This window comes from Monodelphis domestica, chromosome 1 (genome assembly GCF_027887165.1).
Source record: "Monodelphis domestica isolate mMonDom1 chromosome 1, mMonDom1.pri, whole genome shotgun sequence".
Taxonomy (NCBI): Eukaryota; Metazoa; Chordata; class Mammalia; order Didelphimorphia; family Didelphidae; genus Monodelphis; species Monodelphis domestica.
In genome coordinates this window covers 574,848,426-574,868,382 of record NC_077227.1, presented here as the reverse complement: position 1 = coordinate 574,868,382, position 19,957 = coordinate 574,848,426, and the positions used below count along the sequence as shown (strand labels likewise).

The 19,957-nt window shown below is 37.7% G+C and overlaps 2 protein-coding genes across 2 annotated transcripts in view; one reads left to right on the top strand and one right to left on the bottom strand.

Moving 5' to 3' along the window:
* Positions 1–4,546, top strand: part of TTI2 (TELO2 interacting protein 2) — a 15,449-nt gene extending 10,903 nt beyond the window's left edge. The window contains exons 4-7 of the mRNA XM_001381766.4: positions 390–577; positions 660–803; positions 3,107–3,269; positions 4,400–4,546. Of these exons, the coding sequence (XP_001381803.1) occupies positions 390–577; positions 660–803; positions 3,107–3,269; positions 4,400–4,504 (600 nt within the window). The 3' untranslated portion in view covers positions 4,505–4,546. The remainder of the gene's footprint in view (positions 1–389; positions 578–659; positions 804–3,106; positions 3,270–4,399) is intronic.
* Positions 4,365–19,957, bottom strand: MAK16 (MAK16 homolog). Its single transcript, XM_001381762.4, has 10 exons — positions 19,832–19,957; positions 16,644–16,693; positions 16,443–16,552; positions 16,268–16,332; positions 15,856–16,007; positions 9,825–9,879; positions 7,468–7,542; positions 6,524–6,658; positions 5,726–5,791; positions 4,365–5,494 (listed from the first exon to the last, which is right to left on the bottom strand). Exons 1-10 carry the CDS (start codon positions 19,844–19,846, stop codon positions 5,300–5,302), a joined length of 918 nt encoding a protein of 305 aa, XP_001381799.2. The 5' UTR covers positions 19,847–19,957; the 3' UTR covers positions 4,365–5,299.

Below are 19,957 nucleotides of genomic sequence, written 5' to 3'. Positions count from 1 at the left end.
AGCCACAAGTTTACCTAAGGGGGTACATGTGAGAGGGCACAACTGGCTTAGTCTGAAACAGATCCAGACTTCCATGCCAATCAGTGGGGAAAAAATGCAAGGGGAAGGGAAGGAAAAGAAGGAAGATGAGGCAGGTAGATAGGGTTAGCCATGTCCTGGATTTGCTAGAACAGTTGCTCTACTGTAGTTTGTTACAAATCAGAACCATCTCCTTCAAGAGGTCTTATATAACTAAAATTACCAAAAAAGATTTTATTGTAAATTTTTTTCTCCTACTTCCATAACATGAGAACATTCCTAGAGCCTTCCTATATTCTATGGAATATCCCAAAAGTGTCAAGAAAGAAATGGATACAGGCTTGTTGCCATCTTTCCTTCTCTCATTCCAGGCAGTGTTAGAGTGTCTGCTGGACCTGTTTCCTGTCCTAGAGAGGCCGCTACAGTGGAAGGCACCTGAGCCCAGACCTATGGGACCCTGTGATGATGTGCTACAATTGATTCTGACCCATATGGAGCCAGAGTACCGTATCCTCCTTCGAAGAACCTATGCCAAGAACCTGCCTGCTTTTGTAGAGAGGTGAGCCACTGGGTCACTGGCATCAATTGTGATAAACGTCAGTAATTACTATCGTCATTTACAACATTGATTCTCATTTTAGGCTGGGGATCTTGACAGTGCGACACTTGAAAAGATTGGAGCCAGTGATTATAGGATACCTGGAAGTCTATGATGGACCTGAGGAGGAGGCCAGGCTAAGGATATTGGAAACTCTTAAACTTACCATCCAGCATTGTTGGCCAAGGTAGAAGAGCCAGAAAGCGGGACTTTTATTTAATCATATTCTCTTTTCTAGGAAAACTAATCTTCATTTCCCTAGAATTATACCCAGAAGTGTCTCCAACTTAAAAATTTTTACTATATATCACTTAAGAGTTCAGAATTCTAAGCGTTTGAAAAGAAGTACTCAATGGAAAAGTAATGTTAAGAGGCTGCAAAGAGATGTCTGAATTACATGTGGAATGAATGGACCTATTTTCAGGCTGATTCTGGCTACCTTTATTTCTCGTCCTTCTGTATCAAGGGCTGCCCCTCTCTAAACACCCCTTTCTTTTGAAAGTTCCCAAGAGTAAGGGTCATAGATCTAGAGCCAGAAACCTGACAAGTCACTGACTCCAACTTCCTCATTTTATAAATTAGAAAACTGCAACACAGCAAAGTCAAATGTCACATAGCCAGTCTTCTCTTAAAGTGGCATTGGAACCCAGGTCTTCCTGACCTTAAGTTCAATTTTCTAACCACTATATCATATTTCCAATATTTCTAAGCTGGACCCAGTTGGACAGAGGATGCTAAAATAGATCTACCTAGCCAACCCATTAAAGCCAAACCTGCAAGGTTGTTTATATTGGTCTTCTTGCCTTCTGATTCCCTTTAAGGAAAAAAAATGACACAAATTAGAAAACTGACCTAGAGCTGGAGAATGTGATCTTTACCTCGCTTCCTTATTAGTGCTGAGGGGATTCAGTGAGAGAATAGTTGTAGAGGCAGGTTGGACAAGGAAGGTTCCAGGGGAGGCAAGTCTTGAGCTGGACTTGGAAGGATGGAAAGAATTTAGGGAGGAAAGAGGGAAGGGAGAGATTCCAGAGAAGTAGGTTCACAGAAGCACTGAGGTAGGAATGACCATGGTGGGATGTGGGAAGTGGTGAAGCCAATATGGCTGGAGTAAAGGGGACCCTTTGAGGAATGGAAGAAATGTTGGTGAATCTTTCATTCTGGATTTGAGTTTGGATATGTTTCAGTTAAACTGAAATCTAGATAATACTTTTGAAAGTCTACAGAGCACTTTACATGCATTATCTCATTTGGTCCTCATAACCTCATAAGGAAAATGTTCTTTTATTCCCTATTTATTCAAGGTCAAATGCTATGCCTAGGCTTAATACTACGAATTAGCAATTGAGGCAGGATTTGAACCTAGGACGTAGTCCTAGTTTAGTTCTTTATCCCATCAAGCCTCTCAAGTTTTTGAGAAAAATAACAGCTTGGGAAAATTAATAATGCTATTTAAGAAAGATTAGCCAGCCTATGAGCCAGATATGCATGTTATTAGCCAAAGTATGGATTCTTGCTGATGTTACTATAAAATATTAACTTTAAAAATCTATCCAAACATTTTCCTTCACCCCAGTGTCGTGTGTACTCGAACACTGGTAATATGGTATAGAAGTAGTAGTGGTATCAAAGGACCCAAATTTGAATCCAGTTCTACTTTTGTGACTTTGAGGGAAATCATGTAACCTCTTTGGGCATGCTTTTTGCTTTATAAAAACAATGGATTTCAGGGAGTCCATGAATTTGGGTGGGGAAAATAGTATCTTTATTTTCACTGAAATTTATCATTTTATGAATTTTTTTCAAATCGAGGAGTTATAGGCTAGTGAAGCCAAAAGGATCTGGTAGACATTAATATAACAAATTAAGGTTCAGAACCCCTGGAAGAGATGATCTTTAAGACCTTTCAGCTCTAGAGCTCATAAACGACTGGTACTGAGAATTGGGAGCTACCCATCATTCCTAAGCCAAGCAACAACCAGGTCAACAGGAAGAAGGGACTGGTTTGATTTCTTGGGCAACCAAGTATTTAACCAGGTTTGGGGAACATACAGGGATGAGGTAATAGAAAGAACATTGAACAATCAAGAAACTTAGCTCTGCCTCAAACTAGCTAGGTGACTTTGGACAAATCACTTAATTTCATCTATGTCCATTTCCTCCTTAAAATGAGGTATATAAAAGTTAATAGGCAGTTAGGTGACTCAGTGGGTAGAGTACTAGGCCTGGAGTCAAGAAGACCTGAGTTCAAATCCAATCTGAGATGCTTAATGACCACATGACCTTGGGCAAGTCATAGAACTTTATGTGCCTCTTTCCTCATCTATAAAATGGGGATAAGAGCATCAGCCTTTGCAATATAATCATAAATAATTTAGCAAGGTACCTGGCCCATAGTAAGCCCTTTAATATTAGATATATTATTATTATTCCAACCATAATCCATGATTGACAAATTTGGTCACAACTGCTTTCTTCTATCCATGGATTCAGAATTCCTCACAGACTAGAAGTTTTTCTGAAGACCCTCCTAAAAATGGTCTGTGATGTGGTAAAGGACCAGAGCTTAACACCTGAACCTGTGAAGATGGCCCTGCTACAGAAGGCTATTGACTGTCTTGTTCTCTTGGACCACTGCTCTTGTGGGCAGGTTACAGTAAGTGAAAAACAGCCCCTCATTCTACCTCAGTTGGGTTCAAAAATTCATCTCTGGTGATAAAGCATATGACTGACTCAGCAAGATGCTAATCATGCAGCTCTGGCCCTTCACTTTCTACTACTCTGATGATTATCCTAATTTGAGCCGCTTCACCTCCTGCCCTTGCCCTGAATATGAAACTGTTTTCAATCATGGTAGAAGACAAGGGATTAGCAGAACTATGGCTTGAAGGAATATACATGAGAACTATATAGAATCTTAAACCCATGTGGTTATACAAAAAGGGTATTAATGAAAATGGAAACGTGCAAACTTTTAAGTAGGAGTAGAAAGAAAAACTAACCACCACCAGGGCTATACATACACTCAAAATTCTGTGTCTTTGAAAGGCTTCACAAATATGGTGCTAGTAGGGAAAGTTATTGTACAATAGGATTTGGGGAATCCTTTCTTTAAAAGGAGGTAGGATTAGACCAACAGCAATTTTTTTGTGGGCCAGAAAATAACAGACATTTTGGACAATAATAATTTATGAAATTTAAATACCATTTTTCCTTCCTTTTCAATAGTAATTTTTCTTTCCCAAAACCTGCTACCAAGGGCAAATATTATAAGCAGTGAAAGTCAATACTTGGCCATGACAATTTTTCCTTCTTCTGGGGGTCTCTACAATCGTTAGTGTGGGCAAAATAGTTTGAAACTAGTGAAGTCTAATATACTTTCTACTAATCTGTTTCCACTGGAATACAGACCCAGTGGACAGTTCTCAACAAAGTTTCACTCAATACCTATATACTTTTTTGCCTTAAACTTTATTAACCTACATAAACTTTAGAAAGCTGGTGGTGGTGTTTGTCATCATTTGCATATTCAAATTCTTGCATCTTAGCTGCCTAGTCTCGAAGGGCTTTATATGATTGCTTCTTTTGTCTACGAGATAGAAGGAAATTCCCATGGTATACTTCTACATCAAACTAGAATCTGTTCTTACCATTCCGAGACTAGAACATTAATTTAGTTGTTTCTACCTACTACAGATGAGATATTATGGAAGAAGAGAACCAAGAAACCAGGGTGGATAAAAACAAAGCATGACTTTTTTTCTTTTTTTAATTCTTCTGTTTCAGAGTCTGCTAGCCAAAGCTGTCCAGAGCTGTGAAGATGACAAGGTACTACAATGTATCAGAAAAGTACAGCAGCTTTCAGGAAGAACAACCCAAGCTGGAACTTAAACACATTGCCATTAAAAAAATAATAAATATGTTTTTACTTAATTTGAAGATAAAATGTTATCTTTCTCTCATCGATCATTAACCTGGAGAAGAAAACAATTCCTGTGTATTCCCTAAAGGTTAAAGGATGAGGGTAGCTTCAGGTGGTGAAATATTTTCCACTCAGTATAAAGGGAATGGAAGTAAGGTAGTCTGTTTCTTTCTTCCCCTTAACTCCACAGGAGTAGGGACAGAGTAAAAGAGTAAAAAAGTCTTAAGGACAGTAAGATCACGTGGGAAATGATATGACTTTGTAAGACTGAAGGAATGTTTCTGTCCCCCAGCCTGACCCCACACTGTGAGCCTTCTCTGGCACAACTGTTATTTTAATACATCTGCCTTGGGGCAGACAGATGGCTCAGAAAGCCAGGCCTGGAGCTGGGAGGACTTGGGTGCAAGAGTAGCCTCAGACACTTCCTAACTGTGTGATCTTTGGCAAATCACTTAACCCAACTGCCTAGCCCTTACTGCTCTTCTGCCTTGGAACTGATACTTAGTACAGATTCTAAAACAGAAGGTAAGGGTTTGTTTAAAAAAAAAAAATCTGGCCCTTCCATGAAAATCCTGTTCAGAATTTAGTTTTCTTCATCCCTTCACACAGAAGTATGAGCATTTGGATCACAAATAGTGTTTAAAAACAAAGCCTTTAAACATAAAATTGGAGAGCCAGGATCTTTTAGAAAATAGAAAATTATAAGTAAGCAGTTCAGAAAATTCATTCGGATGTAGTTCCATTTACAAAATGCCTAAAGACAATCAAAGAGTCCGAGATCTGGCCACTGCTTCTGTCTCCTGCTCGTACTCTATTTCCACATAGGCTCGCTTTCTCTTCATAGGACCTTTCAATGGAGCTTTGCCTTTGTGTTTGGCAGTAGCAGCTTTTTCTTCTTCTTCACTGGATGATTTCTCATCCTGGTCTTCTTCACTGGAAGCTTCTAATCTATCCATATCCTAATAAGGAATCAAAGAAACAACAACAAAAAAATGTATAATCACACTGCACCCTGGGCTGATAACTACCAAGTCATGTTCATCTCCCATCATCTCCAGGAAGATTCATACCATCATGGCTTAGACTCTAAAAACTTAAACTGGACATTTATATGTGTTCCTATTACTTTGCATATCCTCATATTCCATTTTCCCAACTTGTTAGCATCCCTTTGTACCTATACAACTTACCTCAAAATCACTGAGGTCACTCTCTTCCACCTCATCATCTTCCACAAATTCCCTTTTATTCAAGTCCTGAAAGAAATGATTCCTGTTAGTTAAAAAAAAAAACATAGCCAGAGGAATCAGAGCTGTCTATAAGTGGCCAATATCTCTCATTTAAAAAAAAATTCATTCAAAAATCCTATCAGTTAAGCAGAATCGGGCTAGCTTCTGGTGTTTGTTTTCACAGGATCAAAAGGATTTACCAATGAACAAAAGAAGTAAAGTAAAAACAGTTTAGAACTTAGGTGGATGTATGCAAACCTGGCTACTTATTGACATGCTTTCCAGTTCACATAGTAGAAAAGCTCCCACTGTTAACTGACCAATAGAAAAGGTTTACAATTGATTACAATGTAATCAACCTAAATCAAATACTGTTCATAACAAACTTTGGAACACGTGGTTCAAAACATTTGCTTATTGGATCAGCTCTTCTATTAAAATGATTTGAACAGAAGTAATAAAGACTATAGGAATCTTAAAGTCTGTTCTTGGTAACTGTACCTTCCACAAACTTGGGTACCCTTGGGAAATCCAACTGGTTCCTTGGTTAATAGTTTCAGTGGTAGAACTGAGAAAAAACATGTATCGATTCATCTATCAACAGCTGCTTGGTTACATGCAAGTTAAGTGAATAATAACTTAACTCTCAGCAGTGCCAGAAAAGAAATCAGAACCAAATAGTGAGTTACTCTGGTTGTTTACAAGAAACTGGTCCTAGAGGAATTTTATAAATGTATAAAAAATGTCAAGAAAGTTTACATCATCATCTTCCTCCTCCTCATCCTCCTCCTCATCATCATCTTTCTCTTCAGTTTCTGAGTCATCAGTTTCAGCCTCCTGATGTTCCAAAGCTTTGTCAAAGGCTTGAATGGGGAAGTTGTAGATGTCACCATACTGAAGAACACAACATATAGATTTGGTTTTAATCAACAGAAAACAATACCCAGAATCCCACTTTCTAGCAAGCATGTTACCTAACTATTTCTTCTCCTTTCCAATGCCCTGTGGGTGTATGGTTGTAGATACTACGAGTCAAATAACCAGCAAGTGGTCAAATGCCAGACTTTTCAAATACCCCTATCTTATTTTCAATACTTTAAAGCGAAAGAAAGAAAAGAAGCTGGGATGAACTGAACTTAAGGCCCAACCTGTTAAGCTGGCTTGTGGTTGATTATATCTTTGAGAATGAGTGTAATATACAGAATGTAAAAAACTAGCTTAAAGTTTTCTTTGGAAGGAAGAAGACAGAATGGAAGCTTATGACAAATATGTGTGATAGTATAGTTTTTAAAATACAGTAGTAATTAATATTAAAGTTTAAAATAACCCACATTTGTGGCATTTTATGGCATAAACATTTTCATTTTCTTTAGGTAATGTAATTGTTATCCAAGTTTTTACAAATGAGGGAACTTAGGTTCAAAGACTTCAAGGTACTTGCTGACAATCATAAAACTAGTATCAAGAGCCAAAATTTCAATTCAATTCAATTCTGACTCCAAATCTTTCTACTACATTCATAAAATTCCCTCTGGAAAATACAAAGGAATCAGTGGATTCTCTTCTATCTTCCCATCCTTGGGCCCCTTTCTTCCCCTGAAAATACCCTCTCCAAAAAAATTAAAATTATATATTCTTAATCTTCATTAACAAAGAAAACAGTTGATCTCAATTATGCATCCCCTGTTATCTAGAAGTCTTACCGTATCTTGTTTTAGTCTCTCCAATAATTCCTTTTCTATTGCATTATCTAGCTGAGCAGCTATTAAAGCTTTTTCCTAAAAGGGAAAAAAATAGTGCATCAATATAAAGAAATTAGTACCTGTGAGTGTGAAAAATTCAAAGGTTTCAGCAAAAGTAAACATGTTTTTGTATCAATATTAACATTAAGCAATAAGGTTTAAAAATTTTTTTTAAACCCTTATCTTCCATTTTAGAACTGACACTAAATATTGCTTCTAAGCAAAAGGGCAGTAATGGCTAGGCAAATGGGATTAAATGACTTGTCCAGGATCACACAGCTAGAAGTGTCTAAGGCCAGATCTGAACCCAGAAACTCTGGCCTCCAAGCTTGGCTCTCTATCTATTGAGTCATCTAGGTATCCCAAATAAATATCTTTATTATAACGTTCTAAGACAAATGCAGACAAAGCCATTTTTCAGGCAAAAAGCTCTGCACATATAAGAACTCCTAGAATTGAGGAGTCCAGCTTTTTGATGACTAGGAGGAGTTACCATTGCCATTAATTACCAGGTTCTAAAATGTATTGGTGCTAAGGAGTACTAGGAATTAGAGGCCTTTATAAAAGAATCTTTGCTTTTATACAATTCATTGTTCAAAGAGCAGTGAACCCCCCAGTTTCATTTCCTAAATAATTATTTAGAAAATACAGTTGTAACATATTACTAAACAGCAAGAAGTTTATAGCACACCAGAACCATGCTTTAATAGAATAAACAAAAGACATCTCTAGAGTAGTGACTTAAGACACACCAGAAAGGAAGTAAAGACAAACTTTATGGGCCTTATGGCAGAGCTGAATGCTTTCTCCTTAAATTTATATACTCTTCCTCACTTTGTCTGCCCCTCTTTACCAATTGCTAGTGACCCTAAGAGAAGATATCAAGTTTCAGTTCAATTCAATTTTATGATATGTCTACTATATTCAAAGCACTGAGAAGGATACTAATAGCAATAAAAAAAGATTCCTATCATTAAGTACCATTCTAATGAAGAAAAGACAAGTATATATAAAAAAGAAACCCTAAAAGGTAGGCTGTGTTAAGTAATAGATGATAAGTACAAAGTGCTAACTAGTACTTTTAGAATTCAAAGAAAGGACTTAGATTAAAATTTGGATAGATAAGAGAGGGGAACTGGGACTAGAAAGTCAATGGGTGGAGCAGCAAGAGAAATGGCAAAGAGAATTGTTTAAGAAAGGAAGAGTAATTCAGTTTGGCTGGAACAAGTGATACTTGAAGAATAAGGTAAAGCACAGGACAATTGAGGAATACTGATATAATGGACATATAGAAGAATAAAGGGAGATAAGGCCAGAAAATTAAAGCTACCATATTGTAAAGGAACCATATTAATAATACTGAAATATTTATATTGCACTTAAAAAAAATCTACAAAATATCTGACTCACTCATTTTAGCCTCACAGTACATAGGACTAACTAGTTAGAGATATACTAGAAATCAATTAAAAGTCTACTATAATAGGCTTGGCTAAAGGTATAGAACTTAAACTAGAGTAGTGGTACAAAGAATAGGGAGAAAATGTTAGATAGCATGATTTTTCTTGTGATGAGATACTGTGGAAAAAAGGAAGAAATAATGATATCTCAGAGGGAACAAAACATTTTGCCAATGGCAATAATAATAGCTGGCATCTAAATAGTGCTTTAAAGTTTGCAAAGCCTATTTATGGATATTACCCCATTTGATCTCCACAAAATCCTGGAGGGAGGTGCTATTATTATCTCTATTTTACAAATTTAAAAAATCTGGTAGAGGCAGAGGTAAAGAGACTTGTCCAGGATTACAAAGCTAGTAAGTGTTGGAGGTGGAATTTAGCCTTGGGTCTCCCTTACACCAGGTCCAGTGCTCTAACTGCTATACAAGCCAGGTACCTCCAGGCTAACAGAAATAAGAAAGTTAAAAAAAAGAAATAATCATAATGGGTAAAATAAATGAATGAGATCAGTTTCAAACATAAGGTTCACATGCTGGTAGGACACCAAGCTGGAAATGTGAAACTGAAGCCTGTGAAAGCAAACAGTCCAGAATATGGCACACTAATAAACTTCAACTTTTTATTATTAAAAAATGCCAAGTAATCTCTAAAGGAGCAAACAATTCAACACTTTAGTGCAGGCTGAAAGCCATGAGACAATAATTTTGACAATATGGAAAATTATCAACACTGTGGGATGAAGCAATAGTTCTCTTTTCCACTCAAAATCTAACTATGGGCAGATCAGAGATAGCTAATCAAACCATTCTCAGTTTATGGCTCAGATTCTCACATTAATTATGCCCCAAAATAAATTACCTCTCGTCTTTTTTCACGTCTTTCCACCTTTTTGCTCAAGGGAACAAGTTTCCTCCTATAAGAGAAAAGTACAAATTATTTAAGGAAACAAAACATTCAGGGCTGGCTTTTTACAGCTGGACCAATAGACAAAACTGCAACTTTAATAGTGTGCTCTATTTAAGTGCCTCAATGTAGCTGAAGATGTGGCCTTAGAGTTTTAAAACTGTGAAACCAAGCACAAGCTCTGGCAGGTTCCACTGTGCCAAGAAAGGCTTAAGGTTTTCAGAAGGGCTATATAATTGTCAGCAGTGGGGTGCTGGTGTAGTGATAGTTGCAGTAAAACCAAGAAATCCATTCAGTGATGTGAATCTTAAAATTTCTCAGACTCTACCTTGGAACATTTGGTTAAGGTTATTCCCCATTTTAAACAATGAAGGTACTTGGCCAGGAATGTATTGGGAACTCTAACATTACTCCACCCATACTTAGACATACTTTAGGGGAAGATAAAGTTGTAAACTCCTGATGGAACAATGAAAAGTCCCCAACTCATAGTAAAACTAGAACCTTAAGCTAGGTCTATTTTTAGATCTAATACAAAAGGGTGTTAAGTACCTATGAAGGTCAAATTAATCACTAAAAGGTCAAGCAACTTACAAAGGGCAAACTTAGCAAAGAGGTGTGAAGTTTTAGTCTACTCAGATGTGAACTAAGAATGGTCAGTCCTGTGGAAAACGTCTACTGTGATTGGTAGATGTGAAAATTTAGGGGAGGTGACACAAGAGAAATTCTCTCTAAACTTAGTTCAGCTTTGGAAGCTGAATTGGAGGTCAGGAGTCAGAGGAGGCTCTCTGAAGTAGTTGGAAGTTCTCTCTGGAGGTGGAGGAGTTAGGAGCTGGGTCTCTGAACTCAGTTCAGGAGTTGAGGATTTCAGTGAAGAACTGGAGTTTTGCTTGGGACAAATCTTGTGGTGAGTTGATAAAAGACTGACTAGTCTCTCTTAAGGCCTAGGCCAATTGGCCTAGGCCCTTCCTACTATAAACTCATCTCTCTACTCTTTTTCTTCCCTTAATTCCTTCATTTGTATTAATTAAAATCTACATAAAACCCAGCTGACTTGGATATTTCATATTTGGGAATTTTTCCAATGGTGACCACTTATTTTTGATATAAAATCAAGACGCTAAAATTATTTTTACAGTTTTGGTAATTCAGTCATTGAACCCACATTTTTGTGGTCACAGTGATCAAAAGGTGGACATGACTAGAGAATCTAAATCATCTCAATCAATCTTATCTTTTATATATCAAATCTGAAGACAAAAGAAATTTGTAGTTAAATGAATGGATAGATTAAAGGCTCCTTAAAACAGAAAATAAAGGAGTTTTGAGTTTCATAGTACTATAGACTAAAAGACAACATGAAATATCTTTTCATTAACCACACCAATCATCTCATAAAGCACTGATTATTATGATAAGCATTGTGGAAAGACAAATCATGAAAATAACTGCAGCTTATTCTCCAACATGCCACAGAATGCTGTTAGGAGTAAAATAGGGTCTGTCCAGTTTTAAGCATTTATTAATAAAATGAGGTAACAGAGAGAAGAGATATATATTTCTCTTAAGGAAAGAGTAACTTGATTATGATCAATTCGCCATTTAGCTGGGTATGGCCTAAGGTCTATATATTCTTCCCACAATAGTGTAGGGAGCCTGTCTATTCAAGAGAAGTCAAGAGAGCTTGTGTTTCCCCTGCTGGCCTTATATATCCCCCAGCTCCTCCCTCTGCGGCAACATTGCATTCTGACACTCAGGCTGATGTCAGGGGACAGGACGCCAGGCCAGCCAGACCATTAGATATGACATTACATCTACTGTTGTGGTGCTGTGATGGAATGAAGGTATTTTTCCTTACACAACATGTTCTTAATCTGGGGTCTGTAAAATAGTTTCTAAAATATTCTTATAACTGTTTTCCAATGTGATTGGTTTCTTCTGTAGTCCTATGTATTCTATTTTATGCATTTAGAAATATTATTCCGAGAAGAGGGTCAATAGGCTTCACCACATTGTCTAAGGGATCAATGATACAAAAAAGATTATGAACCCCTGATATAGAAGATAAAACTTTAAAGGACTTAAGAACACTCTCCAAATTAAATAAATATATATTTTAACACTGAGAGTAGAGATAGCATGGTACAGTGGATAGAGTCGTGGGCTTGGAGTCTCAGAAAGATCTGGTTTCAAATTCTATCACTACCACGTTCTAAGTAAGTGAACCTGGTCAAGCTATTTATATTTTGTGTCTGAGGCATCTACCTAGGATTTATCTACTACATTACAGATAGGCTACAATAGGATTTCCATCATACAAAATCATAGATTTGAATGTGAAAATACATTTTAATGTTTCAAGACCTTAATGTAAAGTTGAGCATAGGAGAAAACAATAAAAAATACACTCAAAAAAAAGGTCAGGAATAAGAAAGAAAAAAGATGTGTAGGCTCTCCTTAAGTTTTACTGTGCCCACTTAACACAAATATACTAAGAAGAAAGTTGAAAAGTAAGGATCACACAAAAGGTGGCAGATTCTACTACAAACAAGAGTTTAGATCAGAATTTCCAAAAGGAAAAAGATACAGACTTCTAATTGAGGATGACTGACCCTGCCAAACTGAGTATAATCCTATGGGGGGGAAAATAGACCCTTAATAAAAGATTTTCAAGTATTTCAGATGAAAAGACTAGAGCTGTGGAGTAATTTTGAAATGTAAACACAGAAGCCAAAAGAAATATAAAAAGCAAGAACTATATCTGAGCCACTTAGAGGGGTGTTTTTAAAACAAGTATCTTTTCAGAACTTAAAATATCTTCAAATGGTACTGAGATAGTTAAATTAGAAAGACAGAAGACCTGGGGGGCTGGCTGATTCTATTTTGAGAGTTTTAAGAAGAAAAAAAAGAAGGGAGAGGAAAAGGGAGCTAAGATGGCAGGATAGTAGGAAGCAGTATAGAAAACTATTCCACCCTAACCCCCATAAAAACTTCTCAAAAAATCTAAAAAGCGCACCAGATAGAATCCTGAAGGATTCAGAAGTCAAGAAAGAAATCACAGTGAGCCTTTTTCTAGTGTAGGTTGGCACAGGAAGACAAAGAAGTTTATGGATACTAGAAATGAGCACAGTGGCTCATTTTAGAGCCTAGGGGAGCAGCTTTGGCACCCATCACCCATGGGGTGGTCAGGGGGCCAAGGAAGGGAGGGAGGGGAGAGAAGGAGGGGGAGAAGGTAGAGGAGAGAGGAGGGAGAGAGAGAGGAGAGGAGGGTGGGAGGGAGGAAGGCAGGGAGAGACAATGTAGGTTCAGAAACTAATGGCAGGGTTGTGATTCAGATGCCTGGAGAAGAGCAGAATCTCAGTTTCAGCTTAATCATGAATTAAGAGAAATGTAAAAAGGCAAACAATGATAAAGGACTAAGTAAGAATAAACTGTTTACATTCTAATATGGGAACATAAAACGTATTCCCTCAGGTTCATGGAGAGTCAGATAACTGACTTGTTAATAATCAAAATAAAAATCAGTATCAAATCAGAATAAACATTAGAAGATATGAATGTTACAACCATTCCAACCTCATAATTTACATTCTGTTGATTTTTTTTAAAAAGGGAAGGTAATAGATAAAACAATGGAAGCTTGACTATCGCCTTTATCCTATATAAATCCATTTAACCAATATAAATCAATCTACAAGAAGTAAAAAAGTGCCTAGAAAGCAATTCAAAACAGCAAATCTTCATGTCAATGAGAAAGGTCTAAAGGCAATACTGATTTACAATACAAACTCAATTGTAAAAGCTTACAAAAGAGAATGCTAAAATATTATGAGTAGTATCTTCTTGGGAAGATACTAGGAAAAAACTCCCGGATTTACAGAAAACTTGGCAAGAAATCCAATTAAGCCATCTCAAATACTTTAAAATGAAACTTAAAGGTAAAAAAAAAGATGGAAAATACCTATTAAAATTTCTATGTTATAATTCCATAACAAATTATATCCCTCTATTAAACAGTGGAGTCACTAGAATTGGAAACTAAAATCATACTCTGATGAATTAAAAGTAGAAATGGCATTAAATTAACAAAGATGGAAGGAAGAGAATGGGGTCTAGACCCACAAAGATTAGGTTCATGCTGGAAATAATATAGAATTTTGAGGGTACTAGGAGAATAATTTTTTTTTTTGACCCTTACCTTCCATCTCAGAATGAGTGTTGGTTCCAAGGCAGAAGAGCAGTAAGGGCTAGGCAATGGGGGTCAAGGGACTTGCTCAGGGTCACACAGCTAGGAAGTATCTGAGGCTATATTTGAACCCAGGACCTCCTATCTCTGGACCTGGCTCAGTCACTGAGTCACCTAGCTGCCCCCTAGGAGAATAATTTTCCAGATACCTGACCAAATACTTGGAAAAAATTATGGGCTTATTACTACTGAAAAAAAAAAGGTGACCTGGAGAACATTAGTAATTACCTATATGTTTTTCTCAACTCTATAAAATCCTTAATATTCCTGAGATTAATGCTTCCATGAACTAAGAATAGGGAAATATCTGTGAAAGATCAACATATTTGAAAGTTTGAAGAATACTGGTTAGTCACTAAAGTGATATTCTTAAAATATAGGCAGAGTATCCTGGTAAGGCTAAAAGTAGTTTAAAAGTTTTTAATAGCTGACCTCTTGAAAAAAAATTAGGTTCTTCATCAGCATTTTTAAAAAGCATAATAATTTTTCTGCAATTTTGAAATGTAATGCTTCACTGCAAAAGGGACAATCTTAAAAGTCTAAAAACAAATAAACCATTCAGCTTCAAGTTACTTCCTTTCTTCTCGTCTCAATAACTCATCAGAAAAGACTATTTAATCAATTGTACAAAAAATCAAGCCATTCTCCAATTGATAAATGGGCAAAGGACATGAACAGGCAGTTTTCAGCCAAAGAAATCAAAACTATTAATAAGCACATGAAAAAGTGTTCTAGATCTCTTATAATCAGAGAGATGCAAATCAAAACAACTCTGAGGTATCACCTCACACCTAGCAGATTGGCTAACATGACAGTTATGGAAAGTAATGAATGCTGGAGGGGATGTGGCAAAGTAGGGACACTACTTCATTGCTGGTGGAGTTGTGAATTGATCCAACCATTCTGGAGGGCAATTTGGAACTATGCCCAAAGGGCACTAAAAGACTGTCTGCCCTTTGATCCAGCCCTTTGATTCAGCCATAGCACTGCTGGGTTTGTACCCCAAAGAGATAATAAAGAAAAAGACTTGTACAAGAATATTCTGCTGTGTTCTTTGTGGTGGCCAAAAATTGGAAAATGAGGGGATGCCCCTCAATTGAGGAATGACTGAACAAACTATGGTACATGTTGGTGATGGAATACTATTGCGCTAAAAGGAATAATAAAATGGAGGAATTTCATGGAGACTGGAACAACCTCCAGGAAGTGATGCAGAGCGAAAGTAGCAGAATCAGGAAAACATTGTACACAGAGATTGACACACCGTGGTACAATCGAAGGTAATGGACTTCTCCATTGGTGTCAATGCAGTGTCCCTGAACAATCTGCAGGGATCTAAAAAACACTATCCACAAGCAGAGGATAAACTGTGGGAGTAAAAACACCGATGAAAAGCAACTGCTTGACTGCAGGGGTGGAGGGGATATGACTGAGGAGAGACTCTAAATGAACACTCTAATGCAGATACCAACAAAATGGAAATGGGTTCAAATCAAGAACACATGTGGTACCCAGTGAAATCGCACATCAGCTATGGGAGAGGCTGGGGGGCGGGGAAGAAAAGAAAATGATCTTGTTTCCAATGAATAATGTTTGGAAATGACCAAATAAAACAATGTTTAAAAAAAAGAAAAGACTATTTAATATTGAGCTCAAAGGTTTCAGAGGGTTGAAGATGCTTACTGGAAGTACAGTGAATCAAGAATCAAAAAAATGTAAAGGCTGGATCATAGCACTTACTGTCGCTTCAAAGTAAGTTTACGGATGCGAATCAGGTACTGGGTGATCTTGGTAAATCTTTGTTTACATTTGTGCCTAAGAAAGCGAGGCCAGTAAATAAGATTTTCATCTATTTGCTCCAGAGCTTTCTCATAATTCTTACTGAGTCGGACCTGTCAAAAGAAAAAATAAGCTTTAGATAGGAATGGAAAATGGAAGGGTCTCATTTTTTCTTAATCACCAACTACAGTTTCTTATCAGGAAGGTTCTCAAAAGATCTTTCAAACAATTATCAATTAGGAATGCTTTAGGAGTTGCATTTCATGGTAACCTGTTAAGCCTTGAAAAAGGACATATGACTAAAATGACTAGGGTAGGCAGAGGGCAGAACACACACGGCGTCTTTTCTCCCTTTTTCACCTGTAACTCTTACCCGCTCCCACATGCGCCTAGGGAAAGCAGCTCGTTCTATCACCTTCATATACAAGTAGCACTGACCTGAGAAAGAAAAGAGAATGTGCTGTTATTTTTGTGAACACTGACACCCAGAAGAGGTTCACAAAAGCTCATCAGGCAATCTTAAAAGAGAAAAAAAACTGGGTTATTACCTTTCTCTTCTTTGATGGTAGCATACTGGCTATTTGCTAGTGGACAGGAAGAACGGTTGCATAATCCAGTCAAGTTGTATTCATTTCGACAGAAGTTCTGGGTCTTGGTTCTGAGGGACAGGAGGGCACAGAGACAGTAACATGAATTGCCAGTATTCTATTAGGAAACTCCCACACCAAAATTAGAAATTAGATTCTCACTTCATTTTGTAAGAACAGAACTGCTTGTTCCCAAGCACATCCCAGATAACCTGCAAAGACAAAAGGAAAAAAGCCTTTAGGAGTTCTGACAGTTTGACGTAAAACACATAAATCCTGCCTTACATTAGAAAGTAGGCCTGAAGAACCATGCTTTTCTGAGAAGATGAGATAGCATGATAAAGTGGGAAGAACTAATCCACGAGTAAGAAGAGCTGAACTGAAATCACACTTGTACCATTAAACTAGCTATATGACCTCAGGCAGGTTACTTTCCATCCCTAAGACATCAATCTGTAAAAGGAGAAGGCCAAGTTCTATGGATCCTTGCAGCTTTAGCTGCTATGGTTCTAAGATGAGAAATATGGCAAAATGGCCTGTTTTCTGAGAACAGAGAAAAATTACTAGTCTGACTCCATTCAAAATCACTAGCATACATCAAATCATGGTTCAAGGGACCTATTTTTCATAATTTGTATATATATATAGGAAGATTTCTTAAATTCAACGACTTAACCATTAGTAGGTATTTAGTATGTATCTACTGAGTACAGTGTACTATGATAGGGCTGGATTAAGCACAAGATGAAATAAAACATAGTTCATGCCCTTGTGTTTACAGTAAGGTAGAATATACATATAATAATAGTATAAGTGTGTATATATGTAAATATGGGGAAAATCTTCAATTTTTACATAGATAGCTTAGATGAGAGAACTACCTAGGAACCCAGGGCTCATCATCATCAAAGATAAATCCTAGGACATTGCTCCCAAAGCACCTAGAGGGTAACTGACCAAGGCTGCATAGTTAGCATCATCAGAACCTGGCTCTTCCCAACTCCAGCACTCTAAAACATATACCATAATGCTTCAAATATATATAGTACAAATCAAATATTATTCAGGGTTCTAAGAATGGGAGAGGAAAGGGTAAAGGCTATTTCCTGATGATAGGAGGGAAGAAGAGAGAATTAATGAAGACTTCGAGGAAGAGGTAACATTTAAACTGAGCCTTAAAGGATGGGTAGGATTTTAAATCATAGAATATTAGAGAAGGAACACCAGACAACAACTAATACAATTCTATTTGGCAATTAAAGTGCTTAATAAGTCCCTTTCTACCTTTCCAGTATTCTTATACCTTGCTCCCCTGTTCCCAGCACCCCCATACTCTAGTTCCTTTTACTTCATCTGCCAACTCTTTGCTTTTGCACTGGATGTCCATTATTTCTGCTTGTAGTTTTCCTGGCTTCCTTCAAGAAAAAGCCCATCTTCTGCAAAAGTCCTTTCCCAAGATACCCACACCCTCCAGTTGCCAATGCCTTCCCCTTTCAATTACCTTCCATCTTCTTGGTATATATCTTCTATGTATATAAGAATGCAGATTTTATGAGGATAAGGGTTATGTGGCATAAGAGAGGATTCAAGGAATGCTGGATTTGAAGTTAGAAGACCTGAGTTTAAACCTCAGGCAGCTCTGCCACTTGCTGCTACCATGTAACCTTGGGCAACTCACTCTCAATATCCTCAAGTGAAAAATTGGAGGGTTGGTCTAGATGACCTTTAAAGTCCCTTCCAGTTTTAAATCTATGATTTCTATTTTCCTACTACCCCACAAAATTCTAAAAGAGCTAGTATATATATAGCACTTTAAGGTTTGCAAAATGCGTTATGAATATCTCATTTTATCCATACAACAACTCTTGCATGTAGGTTCTATTATTATCTTCATTTTACAGATGAGAAAGCTAGGAGATAAAGTGATTAAATGTATGGCCAAGGGTCACACTGTTAGTAAGTGTATAAGTTCAGATTTGAAGCCCAGTGCTCTATCCATTTTGCCACCTGTAGCTGCCTAGCAAACAGTTGGAGTTCAAATTTCACATTTTAGGCAAAGGGGAAGGATTACAATTTTAGCAAAAAGGTGGCACTGCTAGATTCATAATAAATATGAACTAGAATCAGGGAAAGAGTTTAAATAAGATCTAGGTAGCGCAGTGGATAGTGTTGGACTTGGAATCATGAAGACCTGGATTTGAATCCAGCTTCAAATATATCCTGCCTATGTGATCCTGGTCAAGTGATTTAACCTCTCTGCCTCAATTTCCTCATTGACAAAATGGAGATAATAACAGCACCTACCTTTCAGGGTTGTGGTGAGGATCAAATGAGATCTTTGTAAAGTGCTTTATAAACCTTAAAAGCACTATATAAATCCTAACTATTAATATGGGAATCTCAGCACAGGATAGTGTTAAGAAAGCATTTGTTAAGCATCTGTTATGTACCAGGTACTGTGCTCTGAGCTAGGGATACAAAAATAAAAAGGAAATCTTCCTTGTCTCAAGGTGCTTACTGAGCTGATTATAATCTAATGATCTGAATTTGCATCCCAGCTATCCCAATATACTACCTGTGCAACCTTAGCCAAGTCAATTATCTTCTCTGAGCCTCAGACCATTTCCTTCTGATGTTAAGTATATTAAACTATGTCCAGTTTAGGAGGGTCCAAGCCTAGGATGATGACAACAAAAGCCAATGATATTCACCCCTTGGGTCCTCCATACAAGTACCAAAATAAAACACAAAATGAAAATCAACATCCGTTAAGTTCACTTGAAGGCTCACCACAATAAACACTAATTCCAAGTGTTAAGTTGTACATATTAAGGGTTTTCCCCCCTTGTCTTATGAGTTGGGGAGGGGGGTACAAGGGATAAATTAAGTCAGTATATACTTCATGAACTTGTACAGTTTCACACTTGATCGAATAAACAGAGCAGACACCTAGGCTGGGTTGTGGTCTGCATTGCTGGAAAGAACAAATAAAATGCTGAGATCACTAATCCATTTGCTTTTCCTGTTGCTGTAATTGATTCTGTTGTTTCTTCTCTGACTATCTCTCTTTTATAAAGTCTACAACAGCCTACTACACACTAGTGAAGCTGCTTCTACACAAAACAACAAGGCGAAGGTAAAAGGTGAGGCGAAGGTAAGAGGTGAGGGATCGGGGGTCGGGCCAGAGGCCGGCCCAGGGCCGGAGCGCGTGGACACGCTCGTTCTAAGGGAGGCACGAGCGTCAGAGTGGCCTCACCCCGTGTCTCAGTTTGAGGACAGCTGGCGGGACCAGCCCTGTCGTATCTCTTCTGGACTCCCCCTGGGTCCCGGAGAAAGCCCGGAAGACTTACGTCGTCTGACTGCATGTTGCTGGATGGTACAGTTCTTCAACGTGCAGCTACACACAGATCTGGGGGCGGCCATGCACCGATAAATCTTGTTCCGGTGCCTTGAGGGGAAGTCTCGGGACTCGCGAG